The sequence below is a fragment of the Sinohyriopsis cumingii genome, chromosome 1 (assembly GCF_028554795.1).
Source record: "Sinohyriopsis cumingii isolate HCF-2022 chromosome 1, ASM2855479v2, whole genome shotgun sequence".
In the NCBI taxonomy this organism is placed as follows: Eukaryota; Metazoa; Mollusca; class Bivalvia; order Unionida; family Unionidae; genus Sinohyriopsis; species Sinohyriopsis cumingii.
Window position 1 is genome coordinate 120,657,834 of NC_142961.1, and position 15,174 is coordinate 120,673,007.

The following is a 15,174-nucleotide window of genomic DNA, read 5'->3' on the forward strand; positions in this document are numbered from 1 at the left end:
TTTTACAAATATCTACACTAGATTGTGTGATATTATTAGGATTATTATCAAGAAATGCCATCTTTATGCGGAATGGTGGTATATAGTGATGTTACACATTTTAAGAATTATACAGTTTGAAAGGATATTGACTTTTAGTCTTTATGGAAGGAAACTGCATTCATTCGCATGGTGCATGGACACTCGTGAAAAACAGTAAAATTAAAAACATCACTACCATTAATAATAACATCCGAAGGAAAAGGAAAATTTAAAACCAAAACAAGAATACAAAATAAAAACGAGAGACAATATTTTACATGAATACTCATATTTAAATTTAAAATATGTATGCCGTTTTTAAAGAAATCTACAAAATAAAGATTTTAGAGGCACTTTTCCCACCCGTTTTATCTTCATTTTTCGATGCCAAAATCAAGTTTTTATAGCTGTTTCGAAATATGTATTTACACTGATGCAAATGAAGATAACGAAAACCGTTGAAGTTACTTACTTGTTTTAATCCAATAAAAAATGTCGAGAAAATGAATTTGTTGTAACTTTGAGCGACCGAAATTTAGGAACAAATAAGCTTAAATACTCAACTCAAGGCAACTTTTCTCGTCTTAGCTTATAATAATTGTTTGTATTTTCCCCAACTTTTTTGTAAGTTTTGTAACTGTTCTAAACTTCTCGTACTTTTCGCAACTTTTCGTAACTTAGCGCACTTTAGGCATACCCAATTCGGAAATATAGCGCGAGATTCTATAATGCCGTCCTCAAGGATTTTTAACTTTTGTTCAGAAAATATTTCCATGGATGGTCAGAAAGGCAATGTTTTCCAGTTCACAAGTACACCAGAGGTTATTCAACTTTTATATATTTCAAATCTCATTCCTACATATCATACAAAAGTATAAACACCACATTAGATGTCCCCTCTAATTTCAAATTTGGAAGAGTGTACGTTGAGTAAGTCTCATTCACCACTTTCATTTTTGTCAGATTTATAGCATAGCTAGCCATGTCGGAAAATACCTGTACCAATTGCAGTTCATTATTTGACTATCCTAGCCATAAAAATCCCTGGAACTCTCGTAGTCCTACATGTAACTTGTTAGACCTAGACGCTGATATTTTTCTTTTGAGCGTCTGGGTCTTACCTCCCAAACAACGGTTCTGTGTAGCGTCGGAACGACAAGTCAGATTTTCATGAATATCTCAAACTTGGCAGCCCATATCGGCGCCTTTCTACAAATTAAAGCTATGTTTTAGTCGGACTTTACTTACTCTGGTGTCTTTTTCCTACTGAATTCAAATTCCCAGAAGCAAATGGATATGTTTTCAAGTTCCGATGGTCTACATTTAAAATGGCTGGAATGCAATGGAATCCGGGAATATCAAAATCGGTTATAAGGATGATAAGAATCTTGAACGAAATGAAGCTATCTAAACAATTTCTTCAATATTAATTTTAAGTATGCTTGAACTTAACCAGCTTTCGGCATTCCTGGCTTCCATCGCATTCAAGCCAACTGAAATGTAAGCCATAGAAACTTGAAAACAAGTCCATTTCTTTTGTGAGAATTTGAATTTATTAGAAAAAAAACACCCGGGTAAGTGAAGTCTGATTAAAACAGTATGACTTCATTTGGATGAAAAGCGTTGTTATTGGCTGCCAATTGTGTGAGATATTCCTGAAAATTTTACGTTCGTTACAGTCTTAGTCAACATCAAAGCACGCTACATATTGCCGTTTTTTTAGGCAGTAAGACCTAGATGCCCAAAATATAACTATCAGCATCGAGGTCTTACATATAGGACATGGGGCTCTCGGACATTTCAACCCCAAGACAATTTGACCTCTAGCTTAATTTTTTTTTGTTATTTATAGTCGTATAACAATGCAACACAGTCAGTGACCTTTTTGTTCTATAAACAAATTCAGCCAAATACAACGAAGACCACTGGTTTAGCCATTCAGATTTTACACACAAAAGAAGCATGTGTCGCTGCATTCACAGGGATGGCACTGGCTTTAAAAAAAAGTTGTAGCCAAAAACATCACCAACCTCAATATTACATTGCCAATTTTTTTTTTAAATGTCACCATTTTCATAATACAGTTCTATCCATTTATCTCAACATCCTCAGAACCAAGGTAATATTGTCGACAAAAGTGGATGTTTAGTTAATGGGGGCTGAAAATAAATTGAAATTTCACATACAAGTGACATTTTTACGAGACAACCTGTAGTCAGTGACTAGGATTTACGCAGAGAGAAAAAAATTGGAGATTTTGATTAAACAAAGACTAGTCTGAAATACACTTGTATATTGACAAAATACATTTTTGTAGTACACTCCACAATGTGTTCAATAATGTATGTGCATATGAAAAATCCATGAATTCAAGTATTCGATCATATGTAAGAAAATTCATATATCATTCAATTCTCGGTAGTAAATGCAACTAAAATGCATATATCAGGGGTCAAGCTAGACTTGAATTTTAGGGAGAAGTGACTTCTCCTTTTTGACCCAACAGGGAGAAATGAGAGCTCAACAGGAAGAAGTGGTCACAAAGCAAAAAATGCAATATATATATATATATATATATATATATATATATAATGTGTGTTCTCTTATTTGAATCATGCCCTCTATTTCACCGCTCTGGTAGCCTACTGGTTAGAGCATCCACCTTGGAAGCAGAAGGTCGTAGGTTCAAACCCCGGCCAAGTCATACCAAAGACTTACAAAATTGGTACTAACAGCTGCCTCGCTAGGCGCTCAGCATTAAGAGGTTAGTGTTAGGACTGGTCGGCGTGGTGTCGGGATAATGTGTCAAGGTGGGACATTATGCTACATGTCTGCAGCATGATGCCCCGGTGCTAGATATCACTGTAAACTGCCCCACTGCAGACATCGTAGCGATATGACTGAAAAATTGTTAAAGCTACATTAAATAATCCTAATCACACACACACACACATACATGCCCTCTATTTCCCAATACTTATTTTGCATTTAACACTGGATTAAAGCAATACTTTATTTTCAAGTAGAGTTATTTTGGCCATAAGAAAAACAATTTTTAACTGAGTAACCAGATTACATTATTGTAATTGCAAGTTAGTAAAAATGCTTAATCAAATACCATTAATCAATTTTTTTATATTTTGGAATTTATTATATATATATATATGCTTTCTAAGAGTTCACAATAATGGCACTTTCAAAGATTCTAAATGCATTTGAAACAACCTCTGTACACAAGGGCAAATGCACGTGTCTTCCGATCACACTGTTTGTCCTCATTTTTTTGTTGTGGATTAAACATAACAATACATATTCATACATAAGACACTAAAATGCATACATTAGTCGATATAGGAACTAAACCCTTCTTTCCAACCAGATCAACACAGATGTGAGTGCATCTACTTTTAGAAGTAGGGGTTTTCAGAATGTGTAATCACTCAACTTTATATATCTTCATTACAACAGTCCATTGATAGGATTGCAAATTTATGGCTTATTTTTTTGTCTATGTACTTTTATTAATTTTAGTTATTGATTAAATAGTATCTGCTTCACAGCTTTTTGTTGTATTTTCAAAAATACAAGTCAAGTCAGAAAACAACTTTGACCTTACAACGCTTCTCGCGAATTCCACAACATAGCATTGTCCCATCTGTTTCTGACCTATATACTTGCATTTTAAAGTTAAATCTTAAATGACAAAATGCCTATGCTCAGACTTGATTTTTCTTGATATAGTCTGTTTTTTTATATTATCTCTGATCCATTTTTTAAATAAAAAGTGGTCTTTCCAGTCCCGTTCCACAACGACCCTTGTAAATCATTTGTTTCATATATTAGTTAGCACAGGACTCTCATAAAGAGTATTCTGATTGGTCAAAGATTTAAATTCATCCAATGAATTTTCGTGTAATGGAAACTTATGGCAATGAAAGAAGAAGTATGCTAGCAAGACATTTCATCCCTTGTTGTTGAGAGAGCATGACACAAAAAGTTTAGATAAAGGTTTAAAAAACGTATGGAAATGGGAATGGCTGGAGCGAAAAGTTGACGGAAATTTAGTTGGTCAGTTTATAAGAAAACTTAACGCTAGAGGACTGGCATTTTGTGACCTCTGCAAGAAAGATCTGAATTACGGTAATCGTGGTTGGAAGAGTTTGGAACAGCACCTACAAAAGAAGCTGCACAAGGAAAAATCGAACCTCAGAAGGCATCTGGAAAAACTGCAATTAATTACTATAAGAAGAAAGATTTCTTGCACGAGAGAACAGATGTAGCCCTCTGTCAGAATATGTCCACTGCATGTCGCCAATACAAGTACCAGCTTGAAAGGAAAAAGGTTCTCATTGAGAAGGAAAAGAAACAATTCCACATTGAGCAAAAAAAGTCTTTGCCAAAGCAGCAAAAATTGCTCGACTGGCATATCAACAGGTTGTGTCCATTGGAGAAAAAGACTAGTGAATGTATGGGATTATTTGTATATAGTTGATGTACTTGGCTGTTTACTTTACAGATGTTATGAAAAGATACATGTAAAATATTTTTGCTGCAAAAATTGACAAAATATTATGACTTATTTACAATGTGAACACTGACATGCACATGAAATAACTTCAGCATCAATAGTATAGTATAACAAATTCATGTGACTTTAAATATTGTGAAATTATTTAAGTAAAGTTGAACATTTTTGGTAAGCTTATTAGTTTTTAAAATGGTGTTTTTTGTTTCACCAGGAGCAGTTTTTTTATGAGTAAAATGCGTTTTTGGCCCCCCATTAACATTTATTCAGCTTTTATTATGGAACACCAAAATTATGTCTGTATGCTTTGCTCAGTCTCATTGCATTGTATATTTTTCTGAATATATTTGCCTGATGATTTGCAAAAACAGACAATCTAATAAAGTGGTACTTCCCAGCCATAGTAATGTTCACCATTATTTCCCTGTTACTAGTATACTTTCAAACTTATTTTCTGATGAAATGGTGTACAAGAGGCAGTTAAAATATCCAGATCACAGTCTATTCTTAATGTTGCTATTTACATAATACATATATTGTTAAAGTTTCAAAACATAAGTTTGTTTTTATCATCAAGGATAACATGAGTAATTCAGGCAGTGATAGGGGCCTGTAGTTGCTAACTTACTTGGGAAATGGTTAATGATCAATCAGCTATCAAAACACATGCCTGTGAATGTGCAAGTGCATGTCAGCATAATTGATATCAAAACTAGGCCTAGCTACTGATGGCTTGATGAATACCTTTCGCTACAACACAAGAACTAACCTGGCTAAGGTGAGGAGGCGTCTCAGAAGGTATGGTTAGTCAATGTACCTCAAAAAATATCACAGGGCGAACTTGTTTTCGCTTTCCTAACAGAAGAAGGCAAATTTTACATTTTTTATGTGACTTAGTTGCCCACTTCGCCTAGTGATTTGACCCCTGTATATATTAAAAAAATGGCAGTCCACGTTTGATCTGTATCTCATTGTCAACAAACACATTTCCTGAAACAATTCACTCTGATATTTATTATCCTAGAAGCACGTGGTTGTATAGTTGTTTATATGCTACATGTACATGTGCTTAAATTAGCCTAGATTTTGGTCCGCCAGAAACAACCACCCTGTTGCAAAGACTACCAAGGGGATGAGGCTATTCATAGGAAAATGAAAACGTGATCAAATTAAATAGTTAAATAGTTTCACATTCTTGCGAAATGGCCCACCTTCATTTAACTTGATGGTCAGTTATCTATTGTTTGAAAATATTGGAACTTCAATTGGGGTTTTAAACTCCCATAAGTAGTAATCGTAAGCATGATTATTTTTTTTTACAAACAGGACACTTTCACAGCACAATAAATATGTTCCTATCACTATGAAAAACGAAAGGGTGCTTTTATTTAAGATTGTTGCTGACTTTCTTTCATCAAAGGTATTCAGCTTGCTTTGATAAAGGTTCGTGTGTTATTGAAGGCACCGCAAAAGGTACTCTTTGAAGGGCCAAGCAAATGCCTGCTTGTTATTGCTGCGGCATCAAATAATTGTAGAACTGACTAATGGAGACAGCATTTATTTTTCATTTGTTTAGTATATATACAGAATAATCATTACTTTAGAGGTACACCTCTCCCTCAATAACTCGCGCACAACGGGGTCCACAAACATAGACCGCACTATAAGCAAGGCATGAGTTACCAAGGGACCTCCATTAATTGAAAAAAAATCATTTTGACATCGAGAAAACCTTAGGAGGGGTGGCGTTTGGGAACTGGGCTGTTTATTGACTGAATCCTCATTTTACAATCACGTCAATAATAATTTTTAATAATGCACTTTTTCTAATGAAGTTGTTCGTTATTCTGTTTAAATAACGTTTTTTTTCTTCAAAATGTCCAACATATGAAAGATCATTCCAACTGGTTTCAACAGCCATCACGTGTACATGAAAAAATCTGTGTATTACATCACTGCTTTTAGTTTTCATGAGTCTGGTTCCCTTAGCGGTGTTTAATATTATCCTGCCAAATCGGGAGTCCGCAGAGCAGGGAACTAAACTAACTGTTGATACACCACCAAACAAGATTCCTTTTTTTTTTTCTTCAAAACACGTGACATTTTTTTCATGAGACAATCGTCTACATCGAAACTCAATTTTTGTATTTTTCAATTAGTACAACATTGATGTCGTGATTTCATTGGAAGTAATAATGAAACTTCTTATCATCCTTGAAGATGTCTCTATGTGCCAGTTTGAGAATTCTGAAACTCGCTTGCCCACAATGAAGTATTCATTCCGCTTGGCTGCCTTATCTTTGATCACAGTTATGAAAGAGTCAGTTTAAGTTAGTTTGTCTTACATACACAATAACATTTATAAGTGTTTGATTGATCAAATGAGGTGAGTTCACCCGACAAACGACCAGGGCCGCTAGATTTTATGTTCGTTGGATTTTCGTGCCTTTTAACTTTTCTTTTATTCCACCTCCTTTATTTGATTCAAAAGACATAATTAACATGGTAATGCAAAGGAGGCCAGCCTTTAATTCAGTCCAAAAATACAACAAATACTTTCGGAAGTCATTTATCAAAACAACGTCAGCACTTAATTAGGTTCTCAGAGAAACCCTCGCAGACATAGCTGTTACGGTAGATTGACGCATTTTACGTTTAATTACAAGAGGACACGTTGCATTTATGACAATTACACTTAAAAGGAACTAAAATATAGAACTAAAGCACAAATTTCAATTGACAAAAAAATTTATTTAATTTGTATTTATTTAAGTACTGCTTCCACTCGGCGTGACATTTTCATTGATGAGATTTCCTTGAATATCATTAATTGCGGTGTACTAGGAATGTTGTTTGGAAAAAAAATGTTATGACCTATTTTTAAATTTGATATTTGAAAGTGTTGATTAAAATTTCCAGGTCCTATCTACCATTTTCGACGATAAAACAGGCAATACATCAAAGTTTCCGTTACCAATTTTGATCGCAATTTTCTTCAAGTTCAACAAATAGGGATCAATTTTATGGATATTTTCTGGTATAAAAGATGGGAGCCACGCTAACTCCATGTTATAAGTGGGTTTCGAAGGAGTGGTGTATTCGGTTTTCATTAAAATTTCAGCAAAACTATATTTTCTGGTACATTTTTCAAAAAGGAAGAAAACTCCCATCATATGGTGGATTGTAGTCATTCCTGTGCCACCTTCAGAGGTGGTCGATTGTAGCTTGTCAGGTAGTATGACTATTTGTGTAATATTACAGCACAGCGTACCAAGGCTAGACATCAGCATAAGCAGATTATGATATAACAATTCTGTGTTAGGGTTGATTGTCAATATGAACCAAAGACTCATTTGTGTAACAATAGATTCCAGTGCAATTTTATATTCAAGTTTGCAGCATCCTGTCATCGTGCCTTTGAATTTCTCAACTCCAAACCCAAGACTGTATTAGTGTATATTCAGTTTTTAACAGCCAAAACTGTTATCACCAAAAAGATTGCCAGATGGTATATTTTGTCACCAGTATAGAGAAAAAAAAAGCATTTCGCAACGTTGGTGAAGCCCAGAATGATCACTGATTCATATTGTGAGGATTTAAACTGGAGCTAAACATCAACAGTGTTAATGGTTAAAGAAGAAGTAAGTTCATTTACGATGTATATAATTGAAGAAAAATATGTTGCAGTTGTAGTATCAGTTTCAGACCCCTTAAGAACAAATTGTAGTATAATTCATAAACAGTGTAAGTTTTATGGAAAGTTCATTTATATTTGGAATCATCATTATACATGTACCAAAATTCAAAACTTAAAACTATTCAAGGCTGCCACATTGGTTCCGTAAGAAGTTTATGAGTACCACATTTTGCTTTCCTTGTTTACATCATCTATTTTGGAGCCGCTTATCACAGAGCCATTTGTGGCCATCGTAGAGATGAGAAAAGAAATGTATGATCACAGGAAATGGCAACAATGGTGAGTGTAACAATAAATAATCTTAATATGAATCAATATTTTCTCCTCCTTAACATCTACGTATGTTTTTGTTAAAGCTTTTTGGTCAAAACAATGATGCAGTTCTCTACCATTCAGAAAATCATGCAAACAGCATGCAATGCATTTATGACTGGATTAGAAATGTTTAATACTATTTTTTTTTCTAAAATTATGTAGCTGTTAATGTCCCAAAATAGAAATATTTATCTTTTTTTTAATTATTGATTTTAATATATTAGATACTTTTTTCTTGATTCATAACTGGAAATAAGGAAAGGAGGAAAAAAGAAAATGTCATTAAATTCAACAGTGTAGTTGATAATTATTTTATTAGTGGGTTTCTATACGGGAAAACAAAATGCAAAGTTGGTGGAGATAAGAAGTCACCTGATTTTTATTCACTAGACAATCGACAACAAACACGTTGCATCAGTGGTTTTAGTTCATTAACATTATTGAAAAATAAAGGTATTTTGAATGGGTATAAAAATGTCTTTACGTTTATTTGGTCATTGGTATGCTTTATATGTATACTTGGGGGATTTAGACAAGCTTGAAGCATTTTCTTTACCTGAGGCAAATCTTGACATAACATCATCAGTTACAAATGTCATGAACTATGAATTCTAGCGCTGTCAAACTCTATGGCAGTTTATGGTAAAATGGAAGGTGCTATCATACAAGTTCATATGTTTTCATAAATCTGCTGAAAAGGTCTTGTAATTTTTCTTAACTCCAAAGCACAGGGGTGAGTCCAGTATACCCTTATATGGAAACAAACTCACATTTCTCGCTGCCCAAGATTACAGTATAAGTAAAACCAGCTAAGTCTTTGGTAATAGTTTGGTTCAGGACTTTACAGCATTTGCCTCCCTTTACCTATACGTAAGAGAAATTATGAGCTACATTTTAAAGAATTTTTTTAAAAGCCTGCAGTGGAATAATTTGAATGATTTAAGACATTAGATTTGTTTTATTTTAGAAACAGTTTAATTGTATGTCAAAGCATTTGAAAAAGTTTTGTATTCTTTTTATTATATATTATTACATGTAATGATAAAATATATTGTGTTTTGGAAAGTTAAATTATATTAAGAATTTATATGTATCTGTAACTGTAGTATTGATTTATTGTAAGAATGATTTCGCTAACCGCTTCATGCTCAGTAATAATTAATTTAAAAATAAAATACCTTTGAAGCTACAGAACATACTATATTGGTATTTGAAGTCAAGTGTTTAATACTTCGCAGTTACTACAATTTTAAAATTTTAAAGAGTTCTGTTTTTTGTCCTTTTCTTACCTCTGCTCTAATGTGCCATTGTAAGTTGCTAATTGTAACAATGACAAATAGTAATTGTACTCTTAAGGTAATTATAACTTGCTATTACTTTTCCAGAATTTTTTATCATTTAAAATTACTGATAATGTTTTTGTTTGCAGGATTTGAATACAGTTACAATTTCATATTTCACATAATCCTTTATTTAATTGATTACGTAAATAATGTTCAACACTGATTCTTGCATTCCGACATTTGCTGTATTGTGAGGCATATCACATCACACTTTTGCATCACCGTGTACATCATGTGGAAGTCTCATATCATTTTATTTACTTTGTATTGTGATGTGTGGGGTTTTTTTTCTTTCTAGATAATGCACATGTCTACATTGCATCTCATAACCATGAAGGAACACAGCTTAGGATATTGCATGGCACAGATAGAGAGTAATGTGATTTTTTTTTATTGCCTGGTCCTACTGGCAAAATAATGTTGAGCAGGATACCATGCTAATGACTTTGTAAAAATTGTCAGGGTTTTTACTGCAGGGCTTTCTTTACTTCATTATTACAACCAATGATCATTTTTAGGTCTATATGGCATTTCTTGGTTTTTATTTGCAGAGAGATACATACACTGGTGAAAGAAAGATTTTGCATCCCATTCAGAATGTTCCTGTTGGAAAGAAACCCATAAGCATAGATAAGTCAAATCAGGTAATATTGTGACAACTGTATATTATGCCTTGGTTGTTATTATTTACAAGTCACACATTAAACACCTGGCTCAGGACTGAATTTGATGCATTGGATAAACATTGTTAAAGACCTATCCAGGATGTCAATTAACCTTATTTAGGACTTATCTACTTACCTGTTACCAATGTGAGTGCGATTAACAGAATTATAGGATGAGGAATCCTAGACTCTACTAATGGAACTCAAGAGTCCCCAGTCTATATCCGAGAGTCCTTCACATAAACGTGTCTCTCACTTTCAAAAGGATATTAAGGAAAATGAAAAGCATCTGCTAATTATTTTAGTGATAGCAGATTTGAATTCCTAGCTACACCTCTCCCTCCATAATTCGCGCACATCAGTGTCCAAAAACATTGCACTATAAGCAAGGGCGCAAGTTACCAAGGGACCTACCAAAAATTAGCTAGACAAAAGACATCCATTGAACCACGAGGTTGGGGGGAACTGAGCTGTTTCCTGACAGAATCCTCGTTTTAAAATCGCATTGAGAAGAATTGTCAATAAAGTGCTATTTCTGATGAAGTTCTTTGCTATTCTGTATAAATCACATTTATTTTCAAAATGTCCAATATCTGAAAGATTGAAAACATTCATGTATTATGTCGTGTCTTTTTGTTTTTGTTGATTAGTCTGGTTCACGGAGTGGTGTTTAATAAGTTTTTCTAAACAATGAGTCTTCGATGTTAGGAACCAGACTAACTGTTGATACACATCCAAACAAGATTCCTTTTTACAAAAAAAAAAAACTCATCAGTTCATAAACAATTGTCTGCATCGAAACTGAATTTTTGAATTGTTCAATTAGTAAAATATTGATGTCGTGATTTCATTGCAAGTAACAGTGAAACTTCTTGTCCTCCTTGAGAATATCTCTATGTGCGAATTCGGGAATTCTCTAAAATTCATTTTCCCCACAATGGTCCGTATCTGTGAAACAAAGCACTTTATTTTACAAAGTACTCATTTTGCTTGGTTGCCTTGTTATCTTTAATCACAGTTATGACTGAGTAGGTTAATTTAAGGTAGTTTAATTAGATTGCGTACACAGTAACATTTATAACAGTGTTTGATTGATCAGTTGAAATGAGTTACCTGACATGAGGGAGGCGCTGGTTCTTAAGCATGTAGGATTTGTATGTCTTTTAAATTTTTTGTTTATTCCACCTCCTTTTTTAGATTCAAATGACATAATTAATGTGATGATAGAAAAGGAGGCCCACTTTTTATTTAGGGCAACAATGCAACAAATGTTTCCACTAGTTTGGTATCAAAACAAGGTAGGCACTTAATTAGGTTCCCAGAGAAACGCTCATGGACATAAGTTAAAAAATAGGAATATATTTTTTGGGTATTTTCTGGTTTAAAAGTCTGACCCCGCGCTATAAGCGGATCACAAGTTATCAGGGCACGAGTTATCATGGGAGTGGTGTATTTATATTATCACACTACAAGGAAAATATTTTTTGGTAAAAGAATGTTAAGCTTAAATATTATACAATTACATTTATAATTTCTTTTTCCCCTACAACAGTAATAAAGATTTTTTTTTTTAAACCCGACAATAAAATTGTCAGTAGTTAGTTTCAGCCCTAAGAATGATCCGTGTAGTCTTCTCTTTGAGTAAAATAACATTGAAATTCCCACCAAAGAAACTTACACAAGTAAATACCTGGCATTACACTGTACCATATATATAAATGTGAATTACCATTATTAAATTAAACAAAAAAGGAATGAAAAAAAATATACCAAGCCATATTTGTGCAAAAAAAATAAAAACCAATTTTGAAAGAAATATGTTAATTGTCGGACAGTACTCGTAGCTGCCAACCCTCGCAATTTTGGCGTGAATTTCACTACTTTTTTAATGATTCACGCCGCATGCAAAAAAAAATCACAAATTCCCCCAGTTCTCAAATATTTTAAATATTTAATAAAATAACCTATTTCCTGTTAAGCGCTAGTCGTGGTATCAGCAGTTGCCGATACGGTTTGGTACGGCTGGTCATGATATTACTGGAGCTGTAGTTGATTGGTACAGTTAACCCTGTAGCAAGCATTTTAGCATATTTTAATTTATATGTAAAAGAGTTGTTTTACAAATGCTTTTGAGAAAATCTGGGGCCTAACCAGAATTTTGCTCCGCGAATGCACTGCAAAAACTGATTTGAATTACCATTCAGCACCACATCTTGAAAATATCTTCACCAACAAGGACAAATAAAAGCATTGCACAAAAAGTGAAGTTTTGTTTGGAATATACCCAAAATTTGCCTTGCATTAAGCATCAAACACCGAGATACATCATGCTTTTTGCACACAGTGTGCCACAAATTTTAGCAGTGGGCATGGTGGCAGAGAGGATGTGAGGAAGCACATTGGTAGCAAAAAGCAAATAGAGGTTTGGGAAAATTAAGAACTCGCAGCAGATTTCAGCTCTCGACAAAAGACCTACAAGCTACCAACGCTGAAGCATAGTTTTTGAGTTTTCTTGTTGAATACAGTCAATCTTTATCAGCTGGAGACCATGCTAAACATTTGTTCCAACAAATATTCCTGGACTTGAAGATCGATTAACAAATTCACTAATTCTTTTCCCTCTTTTCACTAATTGCAAGCCTAGAGAGCTGGCAGCTATGAATACTGAATGCCTTAAGAGTTGACCTAAAGAAATAAACTTAGGATATAACATGTACTAAGTAGAAAGAATGAATAGATCTTGGTGTGTACATACACAGTACCTAAATACATGTAGTTTGAGACTGCAGATTAGAACTATTATCTAGATGAATTCGCACAAGCTTTAGATGATGATATCATGTATCGGGCAAATTTTATTTAATTTTGGCCTTTTCATTGGTCAAATTTAAGTCTGTATTGTTTTGTTCAGTTGTTCACACTGAGTAAAGTAGCCATCTCTTGGGTTGGATTTGCAGCCAGAACAAAAAGAGAGAAAGCACAAACAAACATTTTCTTGCCAAGTACCAGATTTTCCCGGCATCATACAATGTAGACCAGGTGATAAATTTGTACTTTGTACATTGTGTAGGACCAATGCAAAGATAACTTGCACTGGACAAACAGATTTAGAGACACAATAAAACTAATTAATAACTTATTGGCAAAAGAGGATGTGTGTTGTGTGGCCGAGCATCTTCCTGCTGCACTAAATGCATAACTATGAAACAGAAGGAGATGATGGTATTTCTCTGAGTGTGTGTTTCTTTGGCATTCTAGTGGACAATAGATTATTTTATTCTTCATGGACATGTTTTATGTTATAATAATGATTTCCTTGCATTTTGGTATTTTTTATACAGTTCAGTTGCTAAACAAAAGTGTATTAGGGTCAGTAAAAATAAAATATCTTAAACATGCATTTGCATCAAGGACTTTTATATTGCCAAATATAAACAAATACAACAGATTGCAACATTCCCCCCCCCCCCCCCATCCCCACCGCTGCTTATTATGCTGTTGCACCTGTACTTCTGCTATGTTCAAATTTTATTATTCTGAACTGTTGGCATCTGTGTTCTTATTGTCACCAGTTTTATTTTAAACACCATTGCAACAGAATCAGGCATCATTTATTTGCCAATCTATTGCAAGGGTTTACATATACTTTTAATAGAATATGGTTTCTTTAAGCATGTCAGTGGGGCAGTTCTTTTCACAAGTTAATTGCAAAGATAAAGATTAAAATTTTGTTAATTAGTCATACTGACAGCTTGCCATTTTATGTTAAGTCTAGCCATTAGCTATTCTGTAATCAGGTCACGGCTGACCAGAATATGAAAAAGAGGTTAGTGTCCTGATGGAAAATATGGTGCTTCATGGGGATGCTTCAGAGAGAAACGGTGCATCCCTTGAGAAATTCACATTTATTTAGCTTTGAATCTTGGGTCGGGCGGGGGGGGGGGGGGTGGCTATTAGCTTTAATTATGTAATGCTGCATAATGTAAGAGGATCCAAATATAGGAAGTAATAGTATATAGCAACTTTTAGCAGGAATAACTGTATCTCCATATCAGCGCAGATTTTCTTTTGAAGAGGTTAGTTAGTATAATTTTGGTAATTTTTATTCATTAGAAAAGATGTTATTATGTAAATGAGTGGGTGGCACTTAGAGAAAATTTTAGAAAGGTCAGTTGTGTCCAATCTCTTTCTCATGGACACATAAGCAGAAATATTTAGCAAAGTTCTAAATGTTTCAAATAAAGATATAATGCGAGACAAAGTAACACAATGGATTTTCATATCAGCATATTTCAGACATAAAACTCACTGAAAATTGTAAGTATTAGATCAATTACAGAATGTCAGCTAATGGTAAAACAAATATATATCCCATTGTTTTAAGGACCAACTGTTTAAATGGTGGGGTGGTGGCCTTGATAAAAAAATTTATATACCTGGTTCCTAAATAGCTTGAGAAAAAAATGTTACTTTGTAGAAAATTGAACTTATGGTATCCTTTAGGCTATATATTAAAAATAATTATCTGAATTTAAAAGAAAAAAATCTTTTGGGACTATAATTTAAACAAAGCACAACTCTTCATAAGCAAAATGCCATAACATTTAA

At 33.8% G+C, this 15,174-nt stretch overlaps 1 protein-coding gene across 1 annotated transcript in view; it reads left to right on the plus strand.

Moving 5' to 3' along the window:
* Positions 1 to 742: 742 nt before the first annotated feature.
* Positions 743 to 15,174, plus strand: part of LOC149807747 (uncharacterized) — a 45,156-nt gene continuing 30,724 nt past the window's right edge. The window contains exons 1-2 of the mRNA XM_089969988.1: positions 743 to 842; positions 10,453 to 10,545. Of these exons, the coding sequence (XP_089826114.1) occupies positions 750 to 842; positions 10,453 to 10,545 (186 nt within the window). The 5' untranslated portion in view covers positions 743 to 749. The remainder of the gene's footprint in view (positions 843 to 10,452; positions 10,546 to 15,174) is intronic.